This window comes from Micrasema longulum, unplaced genomic scaffold (genome assembly GCF_059751315.1).
Source record: "Micrasema longulum isolate JH-2025_06_02 unplaced genomic scaffold, ASM5975131v1 h1tg001921l, whole genome shotgun sequence".
In the NCBI taxonomy this organism is placed as follows: domain Eukaryota; kingdom Metazoa; phylum Arthropoda; class Insecta; order Trichoptera; family Brachycentridae; genus Micrasema; species Micrasema longulum.
In genome coordinates this window covers 186,995-205,088 of record NW_028279095.1, presented here as the reverse complement: position 1 = coordinate 205,088, position 18,094 = coordinate 186,995, and the positions used below count along the sequence as shown (strand labels likewise).

The following is an 18,094-nucleotide window of genomic DNA, read 5'->3' as shown; positions in this document are numbered from 1 at the left end:
ATACGAGAATTTCAGAGAAATATCATATACAATCTTTTAAAACGAGAAAAGGACAATCGAGACTTATAAACCATGGACTGAAATTATACAATAAACTACCAGACAAAACTAAACAAAAGACTCAGACAACCTTTACAAAAGATGTTAAAAATATTATCATTAACAGTAGAATGTAAATTTCAAAAGTGAAAACATTTTGTTAAATGTATGTAACCCGTAAGGGTTTATCAATAAAATTTAAATAAAAAAAAAAAAAATATATAATAAGTGGCAAATTTTGGGGGGTCATTGACCCAATGGACATTAGGGAAAGCCGCTACTGATTGGTAGCCAGTATTAACGTTGACTTATTTTTTATTTTTTCAAACATTCGAAACTCATCCTTAACAATGAAATCAAATGCTACTCTAACGTCAACAAGAAATAATTATGAAAATTCCATTGTTTCATTTCATGTTTTAATATATTTATTATCATCTAGGCCCTTGGTTACTTATTATTTTGCTGACGATTTTTTATCTATGCTTTTAGTTTTTACTCATAATTTTTAACTATGCATAATCATTCATATAAGTACTCTAATGTAATTAAAACTTTTAGAAAATAACCCAGGAGATTTGATTAATCAACATATTTTAATTTGTATTGTTTTGATTATACTTTAATGAAGTTAATATGAAGCGGAATATTTGGTTATTTACAAAAAACAGTAGATTATGTATCTATTTCACACAATATTTGACCATTAACATAAAAGCAACCATATTTTTTTTCATTTAATCGCCCATCGTATTATTTTTATCGTGTTATCTTAATTTATACTGCCTTTATTCTTAAATACAACAGAAAGCGTCTACAACATTCCATTCAGTTTTATTAAAATACATATCTTTCCAAGTTTCATAAACATTGATAATAATAGATGCTTTCTAGAATAGATAGGGGCCTCTTAAAAATAGAAAACGCTACAAATGATGTGTCAAATCCAAACGTAAGGTAGCTTGGTATTTGGTACGTAATCAAATAATCCTCCTAGATAAGTAAACTACGTTAAATAAATTGACCGATTTCATAGCTATTGAAACCCCAGATAAGTACTAACTTATTATTACTGATCTAATTGTGGATGGTTTTATCGGAGTATGGAGTGAATGGTAACCTGACAGGGGCTATTGCGTCACTGTACAAGGATAGCACAGAATGTGTGAGGGTAAATGGGTCATTCACATCGTTGTTTAACATTCCTAAAGGAGTCAAACGGTGATGTGTAATGTCACCATGGTTTTTCAACGAGAACATCGATAACTGTATGAAAGAATTGAAAGATTTAAGAATGGGAGCAAAAATGAGTGATATAACTGTTAACTGTCTTCTGTATGCGGATGATGCCGTGCTTCTTGCTAGCAGCAAAGAAGACCATGTCGATAACAAAAGTCTACGATGTATGCAAGAAAAGCGATTTGCTATTGAACGTTGATAAATTGAAAGTAATGGTTTTTGAGAGGGGTGAAAATATAACTAAATGTGAGATAAATGTGAACGGATATATTCTGAAACAGATATAAGAATTTGTGTATCTGGGAAGTATGTTTACTAGGGATAGAAAGATTGAAAAAAATATTAAAAGGAGGATGAGTGCCGGGAACAGGGTGAACGGTGCACTGAAATCTACCTTGGCAAAGAAATGTTTATCGCAGGAGACAAAACTAGCACTTCACAATGGAGTTCTAGTGCCACCCCTAACGTATGGGCTGGCACTAGAACTCCGAAGTATGGAATTGTAAACATAATGATGAAAGAAGGTTGAATACTGTCGAAATGCGATCTCTCGAATAAGCTCGATATTTAATTTGAAACCAAAATGCCTGATTGTATCGTGAATGTAAGTAAAAACGGCTCGAATAAACGTAAAAAATATGGGGTAACTTTTCATTGGTATGTAAGTACCTATAATAGGTACTTGTTTATTATGGAATTCTAAAACTCAAAATAATTCATTTCCAAATAAAGAATTATTTTTGCAAACGTCAAACTCTGCTCTTCTTACCAACAGGGGTGCACATTGTGTAGGAAAACGATTTTCAAAAATGTATTAAACGTATTATTTTAGCATTACTAAAAATCCAGTAAAAGAAATAAATGCGTAGAAATTATAAAGAATTTTAGGAAAGAATCTGATTGGGATCCACAAAAACGAATGTTGTTTGTAAAATTTCAAATACAATTTTTTTTTTAATACATTACTAAAAAATAACATCCTCCCATTTTTAAAGTATATGCACGCTCCTAACCTTTTTTCCGCATAATAAATTGAATATATTAAGAGCTATAAAAATGTCCATGCCAAAGGACATTATTTTAAAGGAACCCGCACGTAAATCGGTCCAGTTTTTATTTGGTCCATCGAGGACACACTTACGAAGATTGCCTTTTATATGTGTAGATTTTGGATTATTTTTGTAATGAGGCCATCATTTCTAAATCCAGGTGGTAAGAGATATAAATTTAAGTTAAAAATGTGTTCTGTTATCCTTAATTTAAATTATTGTTTATATTCCACCGAGATAATATAATGTTTTTTTTTATAATAGAACAAAAATCCCTTTTAATGCAAGTAATAATTATAAATTAGACCTCGAGTAATGAAATGTTCTGCTTATACCAGATACAGTAAAGTTACCAAACCCAAAATTTGCGTGACTTGTATTTAAGGTGACTGAAACTGAACCCGCCATAGCAAATTTGCACATAAAGGAGGTCATTTGCTAATTATTTGACGTTACGTAAAGTTTTAACGTTTGGGAGATATGTCAATTTTTATACATTGTTGAGATTTTTCCAAAATTTGACCTTCAAGCATTCAGAACTTTATTTTTATTCATTATTTTAGTATTTTTTAATTATTTCTTGGTAGTCCTAAACATTTGTGATTAAAATGCGTCGGAACTTACCTCAAACTAGGGTTAAAAAATAAAATATTACGCTTTAAAAAAAAACAAATACTTTGAAAAAACATAACAATCAAATTCAACCGGAAATAAAAAGAAACTGCGGTGTTTTAATAATTTATTCTACTCTAATTTAATTCTCTAGTTCGTCAACTTTCCAACTGTACTAAATTTGTATTCTTAGTTGCTAACTTTAAAAAAATACATCATTATTTGTGTAATGGTAAAAAGATTCTAAAATAATGAAAAAACATGAAGTTCTTGAATGATTGAAGGTAAAATTTTGGAAAAATCTCCATAAAGTATAAAAATCGACATATCTCCCAAACTATAAAAGTTTACCTAGGGAAAGTAAGGTCCAATAATTAGCAAATGACCTCCTCTATGTGCGAATTTGCCATGGCGGGTTCAGTTCCAGTCACCTGTATATTACTCGTATAATACTTTACATATCAATGTAAATATTTATACATATTACAACATAAAACACGTTCACCAGACGAAGTCTCATTCAGAACGGGCTTTATTAATTATTTATTTATTATGTAACACACTTGACCGAATTGAAACTCGGTAATACCCAGAGACTTGACAAAACATTTGCATAATAGTATTAGATTATTTGGAACATCCTGGAAAACACATTACGTTTTAGGTACTCGTATGCTACTTATATACATTATGGATTTTCTAACGTCAAGGAAAATACGTGGTTGAATAAAACCCACTTCGTGTTTTCCTATAGTTTGCGTTATAACGCAAGAAAACCTAATTCTTGTTCGCCAATTATTTATTTATTTATTTATTATATATATACGGCCTAAGCCAATTACAACAGTTACATGAAGAAACATAAATGCAAGAAACCGAACAAAAAGAACATAAATCTATTTAGCAAAAACAAACAAGGGCAAAACAATAATTGTATACAATATATTCAAAAAAACGAAAGTCCAAAAACTTTGAGCTAAACCATGCCAATCCAACTTCATCCTACACTGTTTAGTCGCGAAGAGATCTACGAAAAGCCGGAAGATCTATCCCAAAGAATTCCAAGTCGTGTGATGAATTGACTAATCTACACATTCTGGACATTGGGGCATAAAAACCAAAGTTGCTCTTAGAAGATTTTATAAATAGCAGATTTTGACTTCTGGTGACACGATTGGGAACATGAAAAGAAATTGATTGCAACAGAGATGGGACATCACTTAAAGCATTAAGTATTTTAAAAAATGCATATAAGGTCCATCTCAGTTCTACGTCTCTCCAATGAAGACAGATTAAGAGATTGCTCTATTTCAAAATAAGAATAATTACCCCTTTGTAATCCAAGCAACTATGCCACTTTTCTTAGAAAACGGTGTTGGACAGACTCTATATGGTCAATATGCGTCCTGTATTATATTGTTTTCATTTGTAAAATTAGTTTATAAACATTTTAAGAACTAATGTAAATATGTAATCTACAGCACATCATACAATATTATTTTTTTAAATATGTATTAGGCATCGACATATAATACATAGACATGCCCTATGGAGTAAAATATGTTTAAAAGTTGTGACAAGAAAACGTACCCATAGTTACTAAGTACTGTTTATTTATACCAGGGGTGGTATTCTGAATCTTCTCTACCCCCTAGAGAGTGATTAATTAGAAGATTATTTGTTTTTATATTTGCTTCATATAATGGCCACACTGATGATTAAACGTCAAACAAATACGAACATGTGCAACTAAATGTGTTTTTTTTACTTAGACCATTACTGCGAGCTTAAGCTTACCCAAAACACTTAATTAGGTTGAATTGACCAAACCGTATTCGTTTTTTTTCCGTTTTTGAGGCAGTTTTATACACCATTTGGCGTTTAATTATCAGTGTGGCCAGTATGTGAAGCAAATAAAAAATTTAAAATCTTCAAATTAATCACTCTCTAGGGGGTAGAGAAGATTGAGAATACCACCTCAGGGCTGCATTCAACTATCATGCATATGCTACTAAGAATTGGTGGATTGAATTGAGTACAATCAACATTCATTTTTTGGTGGATTCCAATCAGATTATTTCCTTAAATTCCTTATAATTTCGGCCCATTTATTTCTTATCACTGGCTTTTTAGAAACGAAAAGATAATATTAACACACGTTTATCATGTTTTAAAAACGTATTCCCATTAGTGCATTACTGTAACTAAAAATAGTAGATTGTCGTTTACAAAAAAAAATATTTATTAATGGTACCATATTTTATATTTATTAAAAATATTGCTAGGTTTACAATTTCTTTTAGGATTTTTACCGTACATTTTAAAATACGTAATTTCTTGTGTCAGATTTTTATGTTTGGTGTTCATTATGAAGCAAAAGTTTTTACCGAAAATACATTTGACTAGAAAAATACTGGGTAATAGGGAAATATCACGTTTTTTTTATTCAATACATTTTTTAAGTAATAAGGGTCTATGAAATACTGTCCAGTAAAAAAAAATAATTTTGCTAGTTATATTTTTTAATGTTTAATTTTTAATTCCCGCAAAAACGGTCATTGCATTGGCCACGCCCCTAATACGTCACGATTCATGTTCATTTTCAACTTTGTTCTAAACCATTAAAAAAAATATAGAACATCGTCACGAATATTGACGTCACAACTGTCAATGCCAAACATGTCGCGTTTTTCTGGTGAAATATTTTTTTATATTGTATTTTTTTAAAGTTACATATGAAAACATTTCTCCACAATATCTATATTGATTTTGAACATACAATTAATTATTCTCATTCCATTTCATATATTTTTATCGGTATTCGTAATACGTGATACTTCCTTGTTGTTGTAGTTGAAAGTTGAGATAAAAATAAAAACATTTTAAAATTACTAATGTATCCAGGATTGTAATGTAACATAGTTTTATACCCATTAGGTAGCTATGTTTTTTTTCTTAGAGCTACTGAATAAAGTATTACATGATTATTTAAACAAATCACGAGGAAAATATAATGAATTCGTGTCGTAATAATGATTTTCCACTCTTGATTTGATCAAATGTAAAATTAGTATTTCAATTACTAAAAACTGTTTAACGGCTTCTTAACAAATCACAAATTAATAATCGTTTTGAAAACATGGACGTAAAATAAAAAAAAACAATAATCCTTTTTCATTATGTATTATTTAATTAAGTACCTACTTACTTTTATCTGGCATATTATTTATTACTCCTATTTCTTACTATAGTATAGAGTGAGCTTCTAGAAACCTAATCTTAATTATCATTTCAATCATGTTTATATGGATATATATGATTTTTCTATTGATTTCAATGATACTATTATTTTGTTGATTTCAATGATACTATTATTTTGCTTATTTGATTATGTATGAATCTAAATTTGTATAAATTATATCTGATTATCTTTTTTACATTGTATTCTTTGGAATTTTATTATTTATTACTTATACCTTGTTTCCTGGATTGGTATTCTACTGCATCACATGTCATTATAATTTAATCTAATTAATTTTACTATGTATTTTTTATTGTTAATTATTATGGCTTGACACGGGCACAGTCTAAAAAGCTTTAATAACGTCATTAATATTTAAACGAGTGTAATTTTGAATGAATAAATAAACCAAATAAAAAATAATAATTTAAAATCCATTTTCTGAACTATTCATAAGTGTTAACTTATGAACAGTTACAAGTTACAAATCATAAAACTGTAAAAATAGCTGATATTTATGTTTTTTTAAAGTCTGGACGGTATTCATTATTGAAAGTATACAATAAACATTGACTCGGTGAGTCATTGTTGAGTCATGACACGACGCGACACAAATCTCGCAGTACGAATCATGGAATGTCAAGAAGGTTCTGAATCAGATTTTGCTGACTTTAGTCACCTTCACTTGTAAAAATCATTGTGACGATTCGAAACAATCACAGCCTTTGGCGCCAACGATGAAAAAAAACGTTTACAAAAACATGACAGATTGTAAAAATAAAAATTACCTCGAAAGTGAAGGCTGAACAAAGTTACTAATTATATCACTCAAAAATAATTCAATGTATTCCAGCAAGATTCAAAGCATTTGTATAAAACAGTCGCTATAGGGGACAAAAAAAATGCTAGCTTAACGTCCAACGACTGTTGATATGTTTGAAATGTTTATAGTGCATTTAATATTTAATAATAAATCTTTTTTTAATGCATAATATTATGTACTATAATAAAGATTAAGGCTCAACAATATTGATTATGTATAATTATTATTAGATTATTGTGAATTGTGGCATTATCGGTGTCCATAAGTTTTAGCAACTGTAATAAATTATTTTCTAAACTTTTTGTTTTCCGTACTTATTATAAAAGTTTAAGTAAACAGACTACGGCTAAACTAATCTGAACATGACAAAAAGTTAATAACATAGCAACATTTTTGTAACTAACAGGTACATAGGTACTCGAAGAGTGCTTTAATGACGCTTTTTGTTTGTATGAACAATATCAAAGCGGTATTGTTTGAAAAATTCCTGAAAGAAAACGATTAATTTTGACTGGAATATTTACTAGCCTATAAAACTGTTGAAATCTGAATGTTGAATAAAGAACAGGTACCAAAATTGAAATTTGTTTACAAAATATGAAATTACCCAGACCGACGAACATCATTTTCGAGCTATATTATCAACAATTTATTGAAAACATTATTTTAAGAATGAAAATTTGTGTTTTAAAATATTAATTTTATCCAGGAACCATTTCTCTTGAATTTCCGATTTATTCTGTAGGTCTACCATACAACGCACATAATGTGGGTGTTTACACAATAGCGCTACCCCACAAAGCATCATAGTTTATTTATTTTTTTTCCATTGAGAATACCCTTATATTACATGCAAGTCACATTATTATTTAGGTACTCAAAAATCAACACAAGCAAAAATTCAGTAGAGCATTACACTCTTTTCAGACCTTGTGGTGTTACCAGACTATGACCCGCCCAGGATTTACCCGGACCAAAGTGAAATAGTGATCACTGCGGGAAGAAACCTTACTCTGAGATGCGAAGCCAAACAACCGATCACCTGGGACCTGCCGAGCAATGAGAAGTTGTACGAAATGCAAGAAGCGTACAGCGTAATCAGCGTATCTGAAACCCCAGATATCGATTACCCATACGGGCTGCTTCTTGAGCTTTTTAATGTCTCGGCTATCGACGTAGGATACTATACTTGCCTCTTCAACAACTCGTACGATGAGTACACTCCGCAAGAAATGGAAACCAGGGGACAGGCTAAAAGAATTTATGTTTATGTAGATGGTAAGACTTGTTCCATTGAAAAAACTTCAAATCGAAGACCCATTTTATTTTGTTTTTAAAAAACAGTAATAAAATATCATAGCTGACAAAACCAGTATTTCTCCACAGTTTTTATTTTATTTAAGGAATACACGAATAAAAATAAATTAATACTATTTAAAATTCATGTTTACTCGAGATTTTTGTATCAAGCATTTTTTTCTGCAAAAACCAAATATTATGTTGACTGTATTTTTGAAAACTTTGAATGTCAGTTGGTAAATTTTGATAATAAACAGTAGACATTTCTGCGAGAAATAAAAATCTTTTTACGAGTAAGTATAATTTATGGTTATAATTATTGAACCTTAAACATAAATAGACATGTCGATACCTACATTTTATTGTAATTTTTATTTTCGTTTTATATTTATGAATATGTAATCTTAATCGTGTTATTAATTTCAATTCGATAATAATTTTCTTACTGGGCTTTTTAATCACTATACTGACATCTATGAATGAAAAGCTAAAGTTTACCTAAAAGTTCATTTATTCGTTTGATTTTTTAAAATCCTGTCGTTAAAAAATAGAAAATGTCACTTTTGTCATTCGCGCAAGTTGCATTGCTTTCTGCATTTAAATTTTGTTTTGTTTATTTCGCTGCAATTATCTCAAATGCACTTTTCATTTATGGTTTTTGTTTGCATGCAATTTTATTTCTCAATGTTGTTACTCAGATCCTGTGAAGCTTATGGTACCTATAGAAGCTGTTGTATCTGGAACCCAGTACAAATCTGTAATTATTCCATGTAGACCAACAGCTCCCAATGTTGATGTAATATTAACACGAGATGAGGTTCAGGTAAATGATACATTTTTTATCAACATATATACTTAAATATCTGTATCTAGTGCTAGTTTTATTTTATTCTATATATGCTAGTTTTTAAACCAAAATAGGATATGCAATATCAACATGTTTCTCTTATCAGTCCAGTCTTTCGCAAATTTATTTTACATTTAAAATATTTCTTAGGAATCAAATAAAAATCTTATAAGTAAATAAATTTGTCCTCATAATGTTTATTACTTTTAAGGAAGGTTCAATCAAATTTAGAATCTTCTAATTTATGGAATAAATTTAAATGCACAGTGATTTTCTTTTGTTTTTCTCATGTTTTTTCTATTCTTTCGTTTCGTTTTTTTTGTTTTGACTAAAACCATATTATTAATCTTTATTTCCGTTTTATTATTCAATTCCATCGAACCTAGGTAGTATATATAAATTGACTAAATATAAAATCGTGTTATAATATCCCTAAAATAACATGTAATCAGATCTCAATCAGAACAAAATAGTAATTTTGTATCAACTTTGTTAACAAATGTCTAATTGCACATCAGTGTCTCTATTTTTTCATTTTATTTTATTTTTTTATTTTATATTTTATTTACATTGAGAACATTACACAGCATCCAATTCATTCTCAATACATAACTTCTTCTTCTTATGGTTCCTCTCCCCGATGGAGGTTGGAAATCATCATTGCGATTCTTACTTTATTGGCAGCTGCCCTGAACAAGGACTGAGTGCTGCAATGGAACCAGTCGCGCAAGTTCTTAAACCAAGAGATGCGCCTTCTACCTGCACTGCGTCTCCCTTCAATCCTTCCCTGTAGAATGACTTGTAAAATTTTATATTTTTCGCCTCTCATCACATGCCCAAAGTACTCGAGTTTTCTTTTCTTTATGGTCTTCAGTACCTTTTTATCTTTTTCCATCCGTCGGAGAACATCATCGTTTCGGACTCTATCCACCCAGGAGATTTTTAATTTCCTCCTGTAGCACCACATTTCAAAGGCTTCAATCTGTTTTGAAGTGTTTTGGGTGAGTGTCCACGTTTCGACGCCGTAAAAAAGTACTGAGAAGACGTAACATCGAGTAATGCGCATTCGGGGGTCCAAATTAAAGTCTCTACTGCAAAGAAGGTCACGCATTCTGAAAAAGCAGTCTCGCGCCACCTCTATTCTGACTTTGATCTCTTGCGAGTGATCCCATTTATCATTCAGCCAGCATCCTAAATATTTATATCGATGAACTTGCTCAATAAACTGCGCTCCAAGTTTTAAAGTCATTGGGAAAGTTTGTGGCTATGTATTGTGGGTATTGAAGCCACAATACATATCAGATTGTTTAAATAGAAAATAGAAGAAGAAAATGAAGTAATATGAACATACATATTACAATTTGGAAATTGCCTTCCTAAGAGAAATCCCACTGTCATGAAATATATCGACACCTGAGGCGATACGATTGAATAACACAATTGCTCTACCTACCGGCATAACCATTGGCAGGTTGGTTCTGCATCGTGGTAGGTAGAACAACCTGTGTTGCCTTCGTCGAAGATTATCAGGGATAAATAGACCGAATTCACTCAGAATATCTGAATTATGCATGTATTAATGCTAGCTTAACCGACTTTTAAAAATCTTTGAGAAATTTATAACTGGTGACGATTTGCCTATATGGCTCACATTGCATATTACATGAAATCTTGGTCCACTGTATAGGTGATACCTAATCAAAGCCTGGATAAACTAAACGGAAGAGTTGTGACATACGACAAGCGCCATGGGTTCAATTTGCCAGAACTTGAGATGAGCGATTCCACTTCGATGCACGAGTGCATATTTACTCGGGACGGCTTAAAGGAGACCAACATGTTCTGGATGTCAATTATGCGTATGTTTCTCATCCAACATTTGCATTGACGCTTAACGGGGAATTTAAAATGCGTAATATAATTAATAATACCTCTGAAAAGTACTGTGATTTTGTGATATTTAAAAATTTAACGCTCTTAAACTTCTAAACATTCATAAAAAATTGGTACAATTTTTATTAATGTACTTTTCGTTCTCTTATACATTGCTTTTTACCTTTAAATAAGCCCTTTATGTATATTATATAGAACTTATAACTTGTTTAAAAAATTATGAAATGCTGGCATGGGCGCCCGCAGGATGGGGCAAGGGGGATCACTTGCCCCCCCCCCCCCCCCCCTGGATTGATTGAAAATAGGCAAATAATGTTACTTCCATTTTAAATCACTTTGTGTTAGCATAAAGAAAGTGTGGAGAGACAGAACGTTGGCCAGATTTGTCAAATTTGAAGATATTTATTACTTTTATTATTATTATATAACTGGAAGAATATATTTATTATTATAACTGGAAGAATTTTCATTGCATACAAGAGGAAATTCACGACAGGCTGTACATAAGTCCAGCACGTTTTTATTTTGCCTCAATATTATTTCGCAGTACTCTGCCATACTGGAACCAGTTACTCAGGCTCTTCAAGCTGTTCAAGTTGATCTTCCAGAAGTCTAACTGCAAGTTCAAAACCTGCTCAGGGTAGTAAAACTTCACCGAGGTGATTCCGATAACTATTTCAGGGATAGGGATTGCTACATCCTTTAAAATTGTGCAAACTGAATCGTCAACAGTTTAAGGATATAATGTCTACTATTAATCAGGTATACCACATTGATAATTTTGAAACTGAAGCTTTGAGTTGGTTTGATTTTTGGAAAACACGAGAATACAAAAGTAGCCAAGATTTCATCGACTCGTTACCTTTTACAAAGTTTTATCCGAGTGTCAGGTATGCCTTACTAGTTTTGCTAACATTACCAGCAACAACATGTACGGTGGATCGATCGTTCAGCACATTACGTCGTGTAAAAACATGTCTTAGATCTACAATGTCAGATGAAAGTCTGTCTGGATTGTGCATTTTAAGCGTATACAGAGACAAAGTGAGCTGCAACATAAAAGGCTTTATGGACAAAATTGTAGATATGTTTGATAACGATAACAGACGACTCCAGTTTTTGTTTAAAGAATAAACTTTATTTTCAATTTATGATGCAATATTTTTTGTTATATACATATATCGTGTTAGTAAAAAAAATGTTGCTTTATTATGCCCTTCATTACTGCAGTGTCCTGTCCGTTCGTTCACCATACAAATACGCTACAGTAAATTCAAACTACATTAAAACATTACTAAAAATATTTTGACCCCCCCTAGAAAATTTTCTGCGGGCGCCTATGAATGCTGGTGTTAATATAATGAGAGTTTTTTTCAAATGGTTATTTTCCACTGTTTATTTTGAAACTAATAAAAAATTCAAATTATTTATACTTCACAATTTTAGTGTGTCCTCTGTGTCATCTTTATTCCTAGTGTTCTAGTGAAGTTTGCTAGTAAATTTTTAGCTTGCAGTATTTAATATCGTTATAACAGTTTTTCAAACTGTGATTTACTATAATATTATTCATGTTTTATTGTTTTGTAAGCTGTACTGATTTATTTTTGCTAATAAACACTATTTTATTACATCACTGAAACTAAAACTTATGAAAAACAGTATGGGTAGGTATTATTAATTGACTTCATAACCATTGGTATTACGCAGCATATAAACTAATGCAAAATATAATTTGTTTTGAAACCAGCAACTTTCAGTGCAAATGTATGGATGGTTTTCTTATTATTTAAAGCAAAGACAATATGATATGTAAAAATTTCCAGGTAACGGACAATATTAATTTTGACCCACGAAAAGGATTTAAGTTGGACGTACAAAGTGTCACAGATAATTATTTCCAATGTGTAGCAACTCGGCAAAATATTAGCACTGAACACGATATTTATTTGAATATTATTTGTAAGTAAGTACTGTTAATCATTTTGCGATATGCTGCTTGGATCTGGTCTTTTCTTCTGGTTTGATGGGTTCAAGGTTAACAAAATATTTATCGTACTTACTTTTTCTTCTTCTACAAACTATTTCTGTGTGTGAAATTTATTTAAACATTAATATCACCAATTTCTTCCACTTTCATCTATTTTATTTTATTTATGGTTTCATTATTATAGTACATACCATCGAGAATATACTATGCATGTGTGTGGTTTGGCTTTGATGTTATACTGTTAAGTGCTTTTTAACTATACTTTTGCTTGATATTGGCATCATTCCATTTTGTAGTAGTATATCAAACTTAGAGTGATAATTCTGCCCGGCTTAAAGAGAAGCCATATTAACTCTGTTGCATAGAGTAAAAGCATTCCAAATTTTTGGTTTGTTTAACAACAAATGTGTCACAGACGGTTTCGGTTTGCGCTTGCAATTCTCGACCTGAGTACATACGACCCGTTGTATTACTGTTAGCTGTAGCTAACTTCGTAGTTGATGATCATAAAATGGTTTTTAACTATATGAGGGACTCTATTAGCCGGTGGCGTATTATTACTCTAATATATCAAATATTTGTTTAAAATATGCATAATTTGTTTTCCATATTCAATGTACTGAATATACCTAGACAATTCATAAATAAAGCTATTAAAAAATAAAAAGGTTTTAATCTAATTTTTTGATTGAATTTGATCAAATTAAGAGTAAATTCTGAATTGTAAACAAATTCATCCAAAAGTGGTATTTCTTCATTATCATAATTTAGATGCCACAATATTTAACTAAAATTTGATCTATTTAGTTACATTACACAAAAACAAAAACATGTATGGAGAATCGAACACTGTTCACAGTGCCAAATTATAAATCATACTTTTACAATAATTATAAATCACAACTCTTTTCATATACTGCCTTTGTCAGTTGAGTGACCGCGTAAGTTTTCAATGAATGTTAAAATATTATTATTGTGTGTCCATATAGCCCACTCTGTTTCTGTGCCAAAGCCTCAAATAAGTGATTCTTTCAATGGAAATGCTGTCTTGGGGGGAGAATTGATTCTGGATTGTTATGTACGAGTTGATCCTGGCATTCCATTTCACCTCAAATGGACTTACCCAGATAAAGAAATTAATGTAAGATGAAATTCCTTAAAATGTGAAACTCTTTAGTTCCAATAAATAATTCATGCTTTGGTTTTTGTAAAAGGTCATTACAGAAATTAATATTCAGTAGTGAAAAAATATAAATCAGTACTTTTTTAATGTTTAACAAATTAGGGTACAGTAAATAGTAAACAATTTTATTATTTTTTATTTCGAATGGATTTTTATGCAAGGAAACCTACCCAGCATTGTTCTCATATGAATATTTCAAAAACATATTTTCAGCAAGAAAGAGTGCACGTTTCTAACACAACAACAGAAAAAACCGTGGGTTCTAACAACATACCCCAAAAAATTGGAAAAAGTACTCTCAGAATCACAAATGTTACAAAAAAGGATAGTGGACATTACAAATGTGAAATTATAGACGCTAACGAAAACACTAATGATGAAAAGAAACTAATAACAGTTCTCGGTAAATACAACTCAACTAATACAATACAACTTCTTCATTATAATAATTAATGTACATGTTCTCTAGCGCCGATTCTTACATGGAATTTCTTTTGTTTACAGAAAAGGGGAAATCGTTTATCAACCTCAGAGAGGATGCTGGTATTTATGAGATTCAAGCCAAGACTGGTAAAACTGTTCAATGGATTATTTTGGTGAATGCCTTTCCTCTTCCTCAAATTACATGGTAAATATTTTATGAAACAAACTTGCTTTAAAAAAATACTCGTTTGTATTATTCCATCATAATTTATATTATGTTTATTTTGATAACAAACTCAGAAGAACAGAGAACTCAGAGAACTCAGAGAACTCTTAACCACCATAAAAGTTTGTAAAATTTCGTATCTGGGGCATATAATGCGTGGAGAAAAGTACCACTTGCTTCATTCAATTTTGAAAGGCAAGATTGAGGGTCACAGAGGGGCTGGAAGAAGACAGATGTCCTGGCTGCGAAATATACGAGACTGGACTGGCTTCAGGACTGTGGAGCAGATTTTCCGGGCAGCACAGGACAGAGAGACTTATGCCAGAGTGATTGCCAACGTTGGGGATACCTGACAGGGAACTAAGAGAAGAAGAAGTATTTTATGGCTTAGTTTTATTAAATATTTAGACATACTCATTATTCTGGTAACTATTTAGCTTCGGGAATAAGTTGGAAACTAACATTTGACTAGTTGTAAGATATTGCACTATCAAAGTTGAAGGCTCATCCCAAATCAACCGTCAAATAAAACCGCAATTTTCATACTATAAAATATAATTTTTTGTGTTTATAAAAAAAATTATATTTTAATTATGTTTTTAAACAAAGATTATTTGAGCCAGTTATCTTGTCTTGGTATTTTTACAGGACCTCGATTCACATGTTTTATACGTGTATGATTCATATCATTAATTGTAGTGCTTTCACACTTATAGATTACGCAGACAGGGTATAATCTAAGCTTATAACCGAGTTGCACAGTTTGAACCCTCGCTGTGCCAGCGGGTACCCTGCAAAACATCGGACCCTCCCAAAGGAAGGTCAAGTCGCCTCGCAGTGTGTAATTTTTTGTCTTGGTATTTTTACAGGACCTCGACTCACATGAGTTATAGAGAATTAAATTTTTTTGAAAATTTACAATTACCAACTTGAGCCAGAAACTCGACAATATTAAAATACATATTAAAGGTGGAAAGGAAATAGTTACTAAGCGACATACAGCAACTTCAAAGAAGAGCCAATTAAAGATATTATTTTAATTTATAAAAAAATTATGTCGCTTAGTAACTTTTTCCTTTCCGCCGCCAATATATTCAATCCCTTGAATGTTTCTCCGTTACAGTCAGTTAGTTCTTATATATGGTTATTACCATTGAAGCCATCTAATATGTTAATTTAAGGTATGAAATTGACAAGAACCTGTTTTATTATTATTCTGACCAAAAATGCATTGAAACATGTAGTTGTGTATGTCACTACTAAATTGTTAAATCAGCCACTCAATTGAACGGCTAGGCTGTTCATTAAATGCTGGTATTCAATTGAATGGGTAGGACATTCGTTGAATAAATTAAGATAGCTCAACATTCAACATTTTGGCTGCTTGAAAACTAGCTCTTTGGAAATGGCTGAACTAAAAACCACCACGTTAGGTTAGGATGGTTGGATTAAGTTAAGTTTTTTTTTTGTATTTTCAAACTTAACACAACCTATGCTAACCTAATTTAACTACACATTACCAAAAATTTGCAGATTTGAAATTAAAACAATTATTATTGTAGTATTAAAATTAAAGAGGCTATGCGGCGTTCACCCTTTTCATTAAACGTTGCTTTCAACACTTTTGCTAAATGTCCGATAGCCATTAAATTAAATGCCGGCATTTAATGAACATCCAAAAAAAATATCTGGTAAATAGAAGTAAGGGTTTTCACCAGAAAATATGTATTTTTAATGTACTTTTATTGGGTTTTTAAATACATGCTATCTTTGAAACTAAACCTCGGAGGATTTAGAGGGTTTTATTAGTGTATATAGCTCAAAAAATTACATATAACTGCACTTTCAACTTATTTTCTCAGAATTTTGTCATTTAGATGGTTTTATCAGTACCTATATCCAATGATGTGTAAATATAAATTTAAAAAAAACAATTAAGTCATCGTATAGTAATTAAGCATACCAATTTCCTTTTACAAAATGCCAACAGTGAATTTCTTAAAAAGAATGTTTCCGTGTGGTCAGCAAGGTATATTATAATAGTTGTATGCACTAACAAATAATTGAGGTTTATCACAAAAATGACAAAACATTAGTTTTTCCTTAAAAAGTATTCGCAATATGTTATTAACATTAACCCTTTTAAATAATGATGCACGCTACTAATTTACCCACAACTACCATTATTTTAGGTTTGATAACCACAACAATGAAATTATCGCCGGATGGTCTGATTCACATTCCACTAAATTCGAAGTAAAGTCATCCCACAAAGATACATGCATAAGAATTAATAAAGCAACCCTAGCTGATAGTGGCATCTACCAACTTAAAGTCTCCAATGAATATGAAACCAAGTATTTGAATCTCACATTAATTGTCACAGGTAACATTAATTACTATTCTCAAAATTTCATTCTACTTTTTTACACATTCTAGTTAGTATAATTTTTATTTATCCACCAAATAGTATTATTTTATTACGAAATTATTGCTTTCCTATATGTAAATGCCTGTAAATCATGTTGTTTTTATTCACTCGACACAATAAGAAAACAAGGAAAAATTAAATGAATATCAATGAAATCAAATTCCAATAATTAATGGCATTATAAAAGTCTATAAATAGATCTGATTTAGCATTACTTGCTATGCAGGAGTTAGGCAGTAAGAATCTATACGCTTAGGATTTGGTTTTTACCATAACTATGTATTTGTGAAAAAGGTATGCAACATTTTATTTAATAATGTTATAAAGGTACTGATGCCAAAAAACAAGAATTCCCATGCCTCTATTGTATAAAAATTACTTGATAAGAAATGGGGGACCAGTTGTTAATACATTTTTCTTAGGGCACTATATCAAGTTAAAGAAATAACATTATTTGAAAGAAAATTTTTGTTTTTAGCGAAACCAACTGTAGAATTGGATTCCAAAAAGTTTTATCTTTACGGAACAAGATCGAGTGTCCTGTGCCGTGTATCGGGATATCCTTTGCCAAAAGTAACTTGGTACTTTCAATCCTGTAGTAATGGATCTGTTTGCGATGATTTACAGCAAGAAATTACTCCGGTAAGTAGGTACTATTGTTACCTTTTGATAGTTGTTCGCAAAATAAATTTCATGCCTTTAAAACTCATTCTGTTTTGTTTGAATATTCAAATTTATTAGGACAGAGACTTGGGGAGTTGTGTAATATTAAATTAATGCAGAAAATACATTATTTCTGTAT

At 30.9% G+C, this 18,094-nt stretch overlaps 1 protein-coding gene across 7 annotated transcripts in view; it reads left to right on the top strand.

Moving 5' to 3' along the window:
- The window catches only part of Pvr (PDGF- and VEGF-receptor related), a 48,710-nt gene that overhangs the window by 19,627 nt on the left and 10,989 nt on the right, over positions 1 to 18,094 (top strand). For 2 of the 7 annotated variants that reach the window (XM_088238584.1, XM_088238582.1), the window contains exons 2-9: positions 7,931 to 8,281; positions 9,001 to 9,125; positions 12,866 to 13,001; positions 14,019 to 14,170; positions 14,426 to 14,615; positions 14,717 to 14,840; positions 17,054 to 17,247; positions 17,771 to 17,934. In XM_088238584.1, the coding sequence (XP_088094710.1) occupies positions 7,931 to 8,281; positions 9,001 to 9,125; positions 12,866 to 13,001; positions 14,019 to 14,170; positions 14,426 to 14,615; positions 14,717 to 14,840; positions 17,054 to 17,247; positions 17,771 to 17,934 (1,436 nt within the window). Of the gene's footprint in view, positions 1 to 7,930; positions 8,282 to 9,000; positions 9,126 to 10,836; positions 11,009 to 12,865; positions 13,002 to 14,018; positions 14,171 to 14,425; positions 14,616 to 14,716; positions 14,841 to 17,053; positions 17,248 to 17,770; positions 17,935 to 18,094 lie in introns of all 7 variants that reach the window. The other 5 variants (XM_088238583.1, XM_088238581.1, XM_088238587.1 and 2 more) reach the window with 3 other exon arrangements.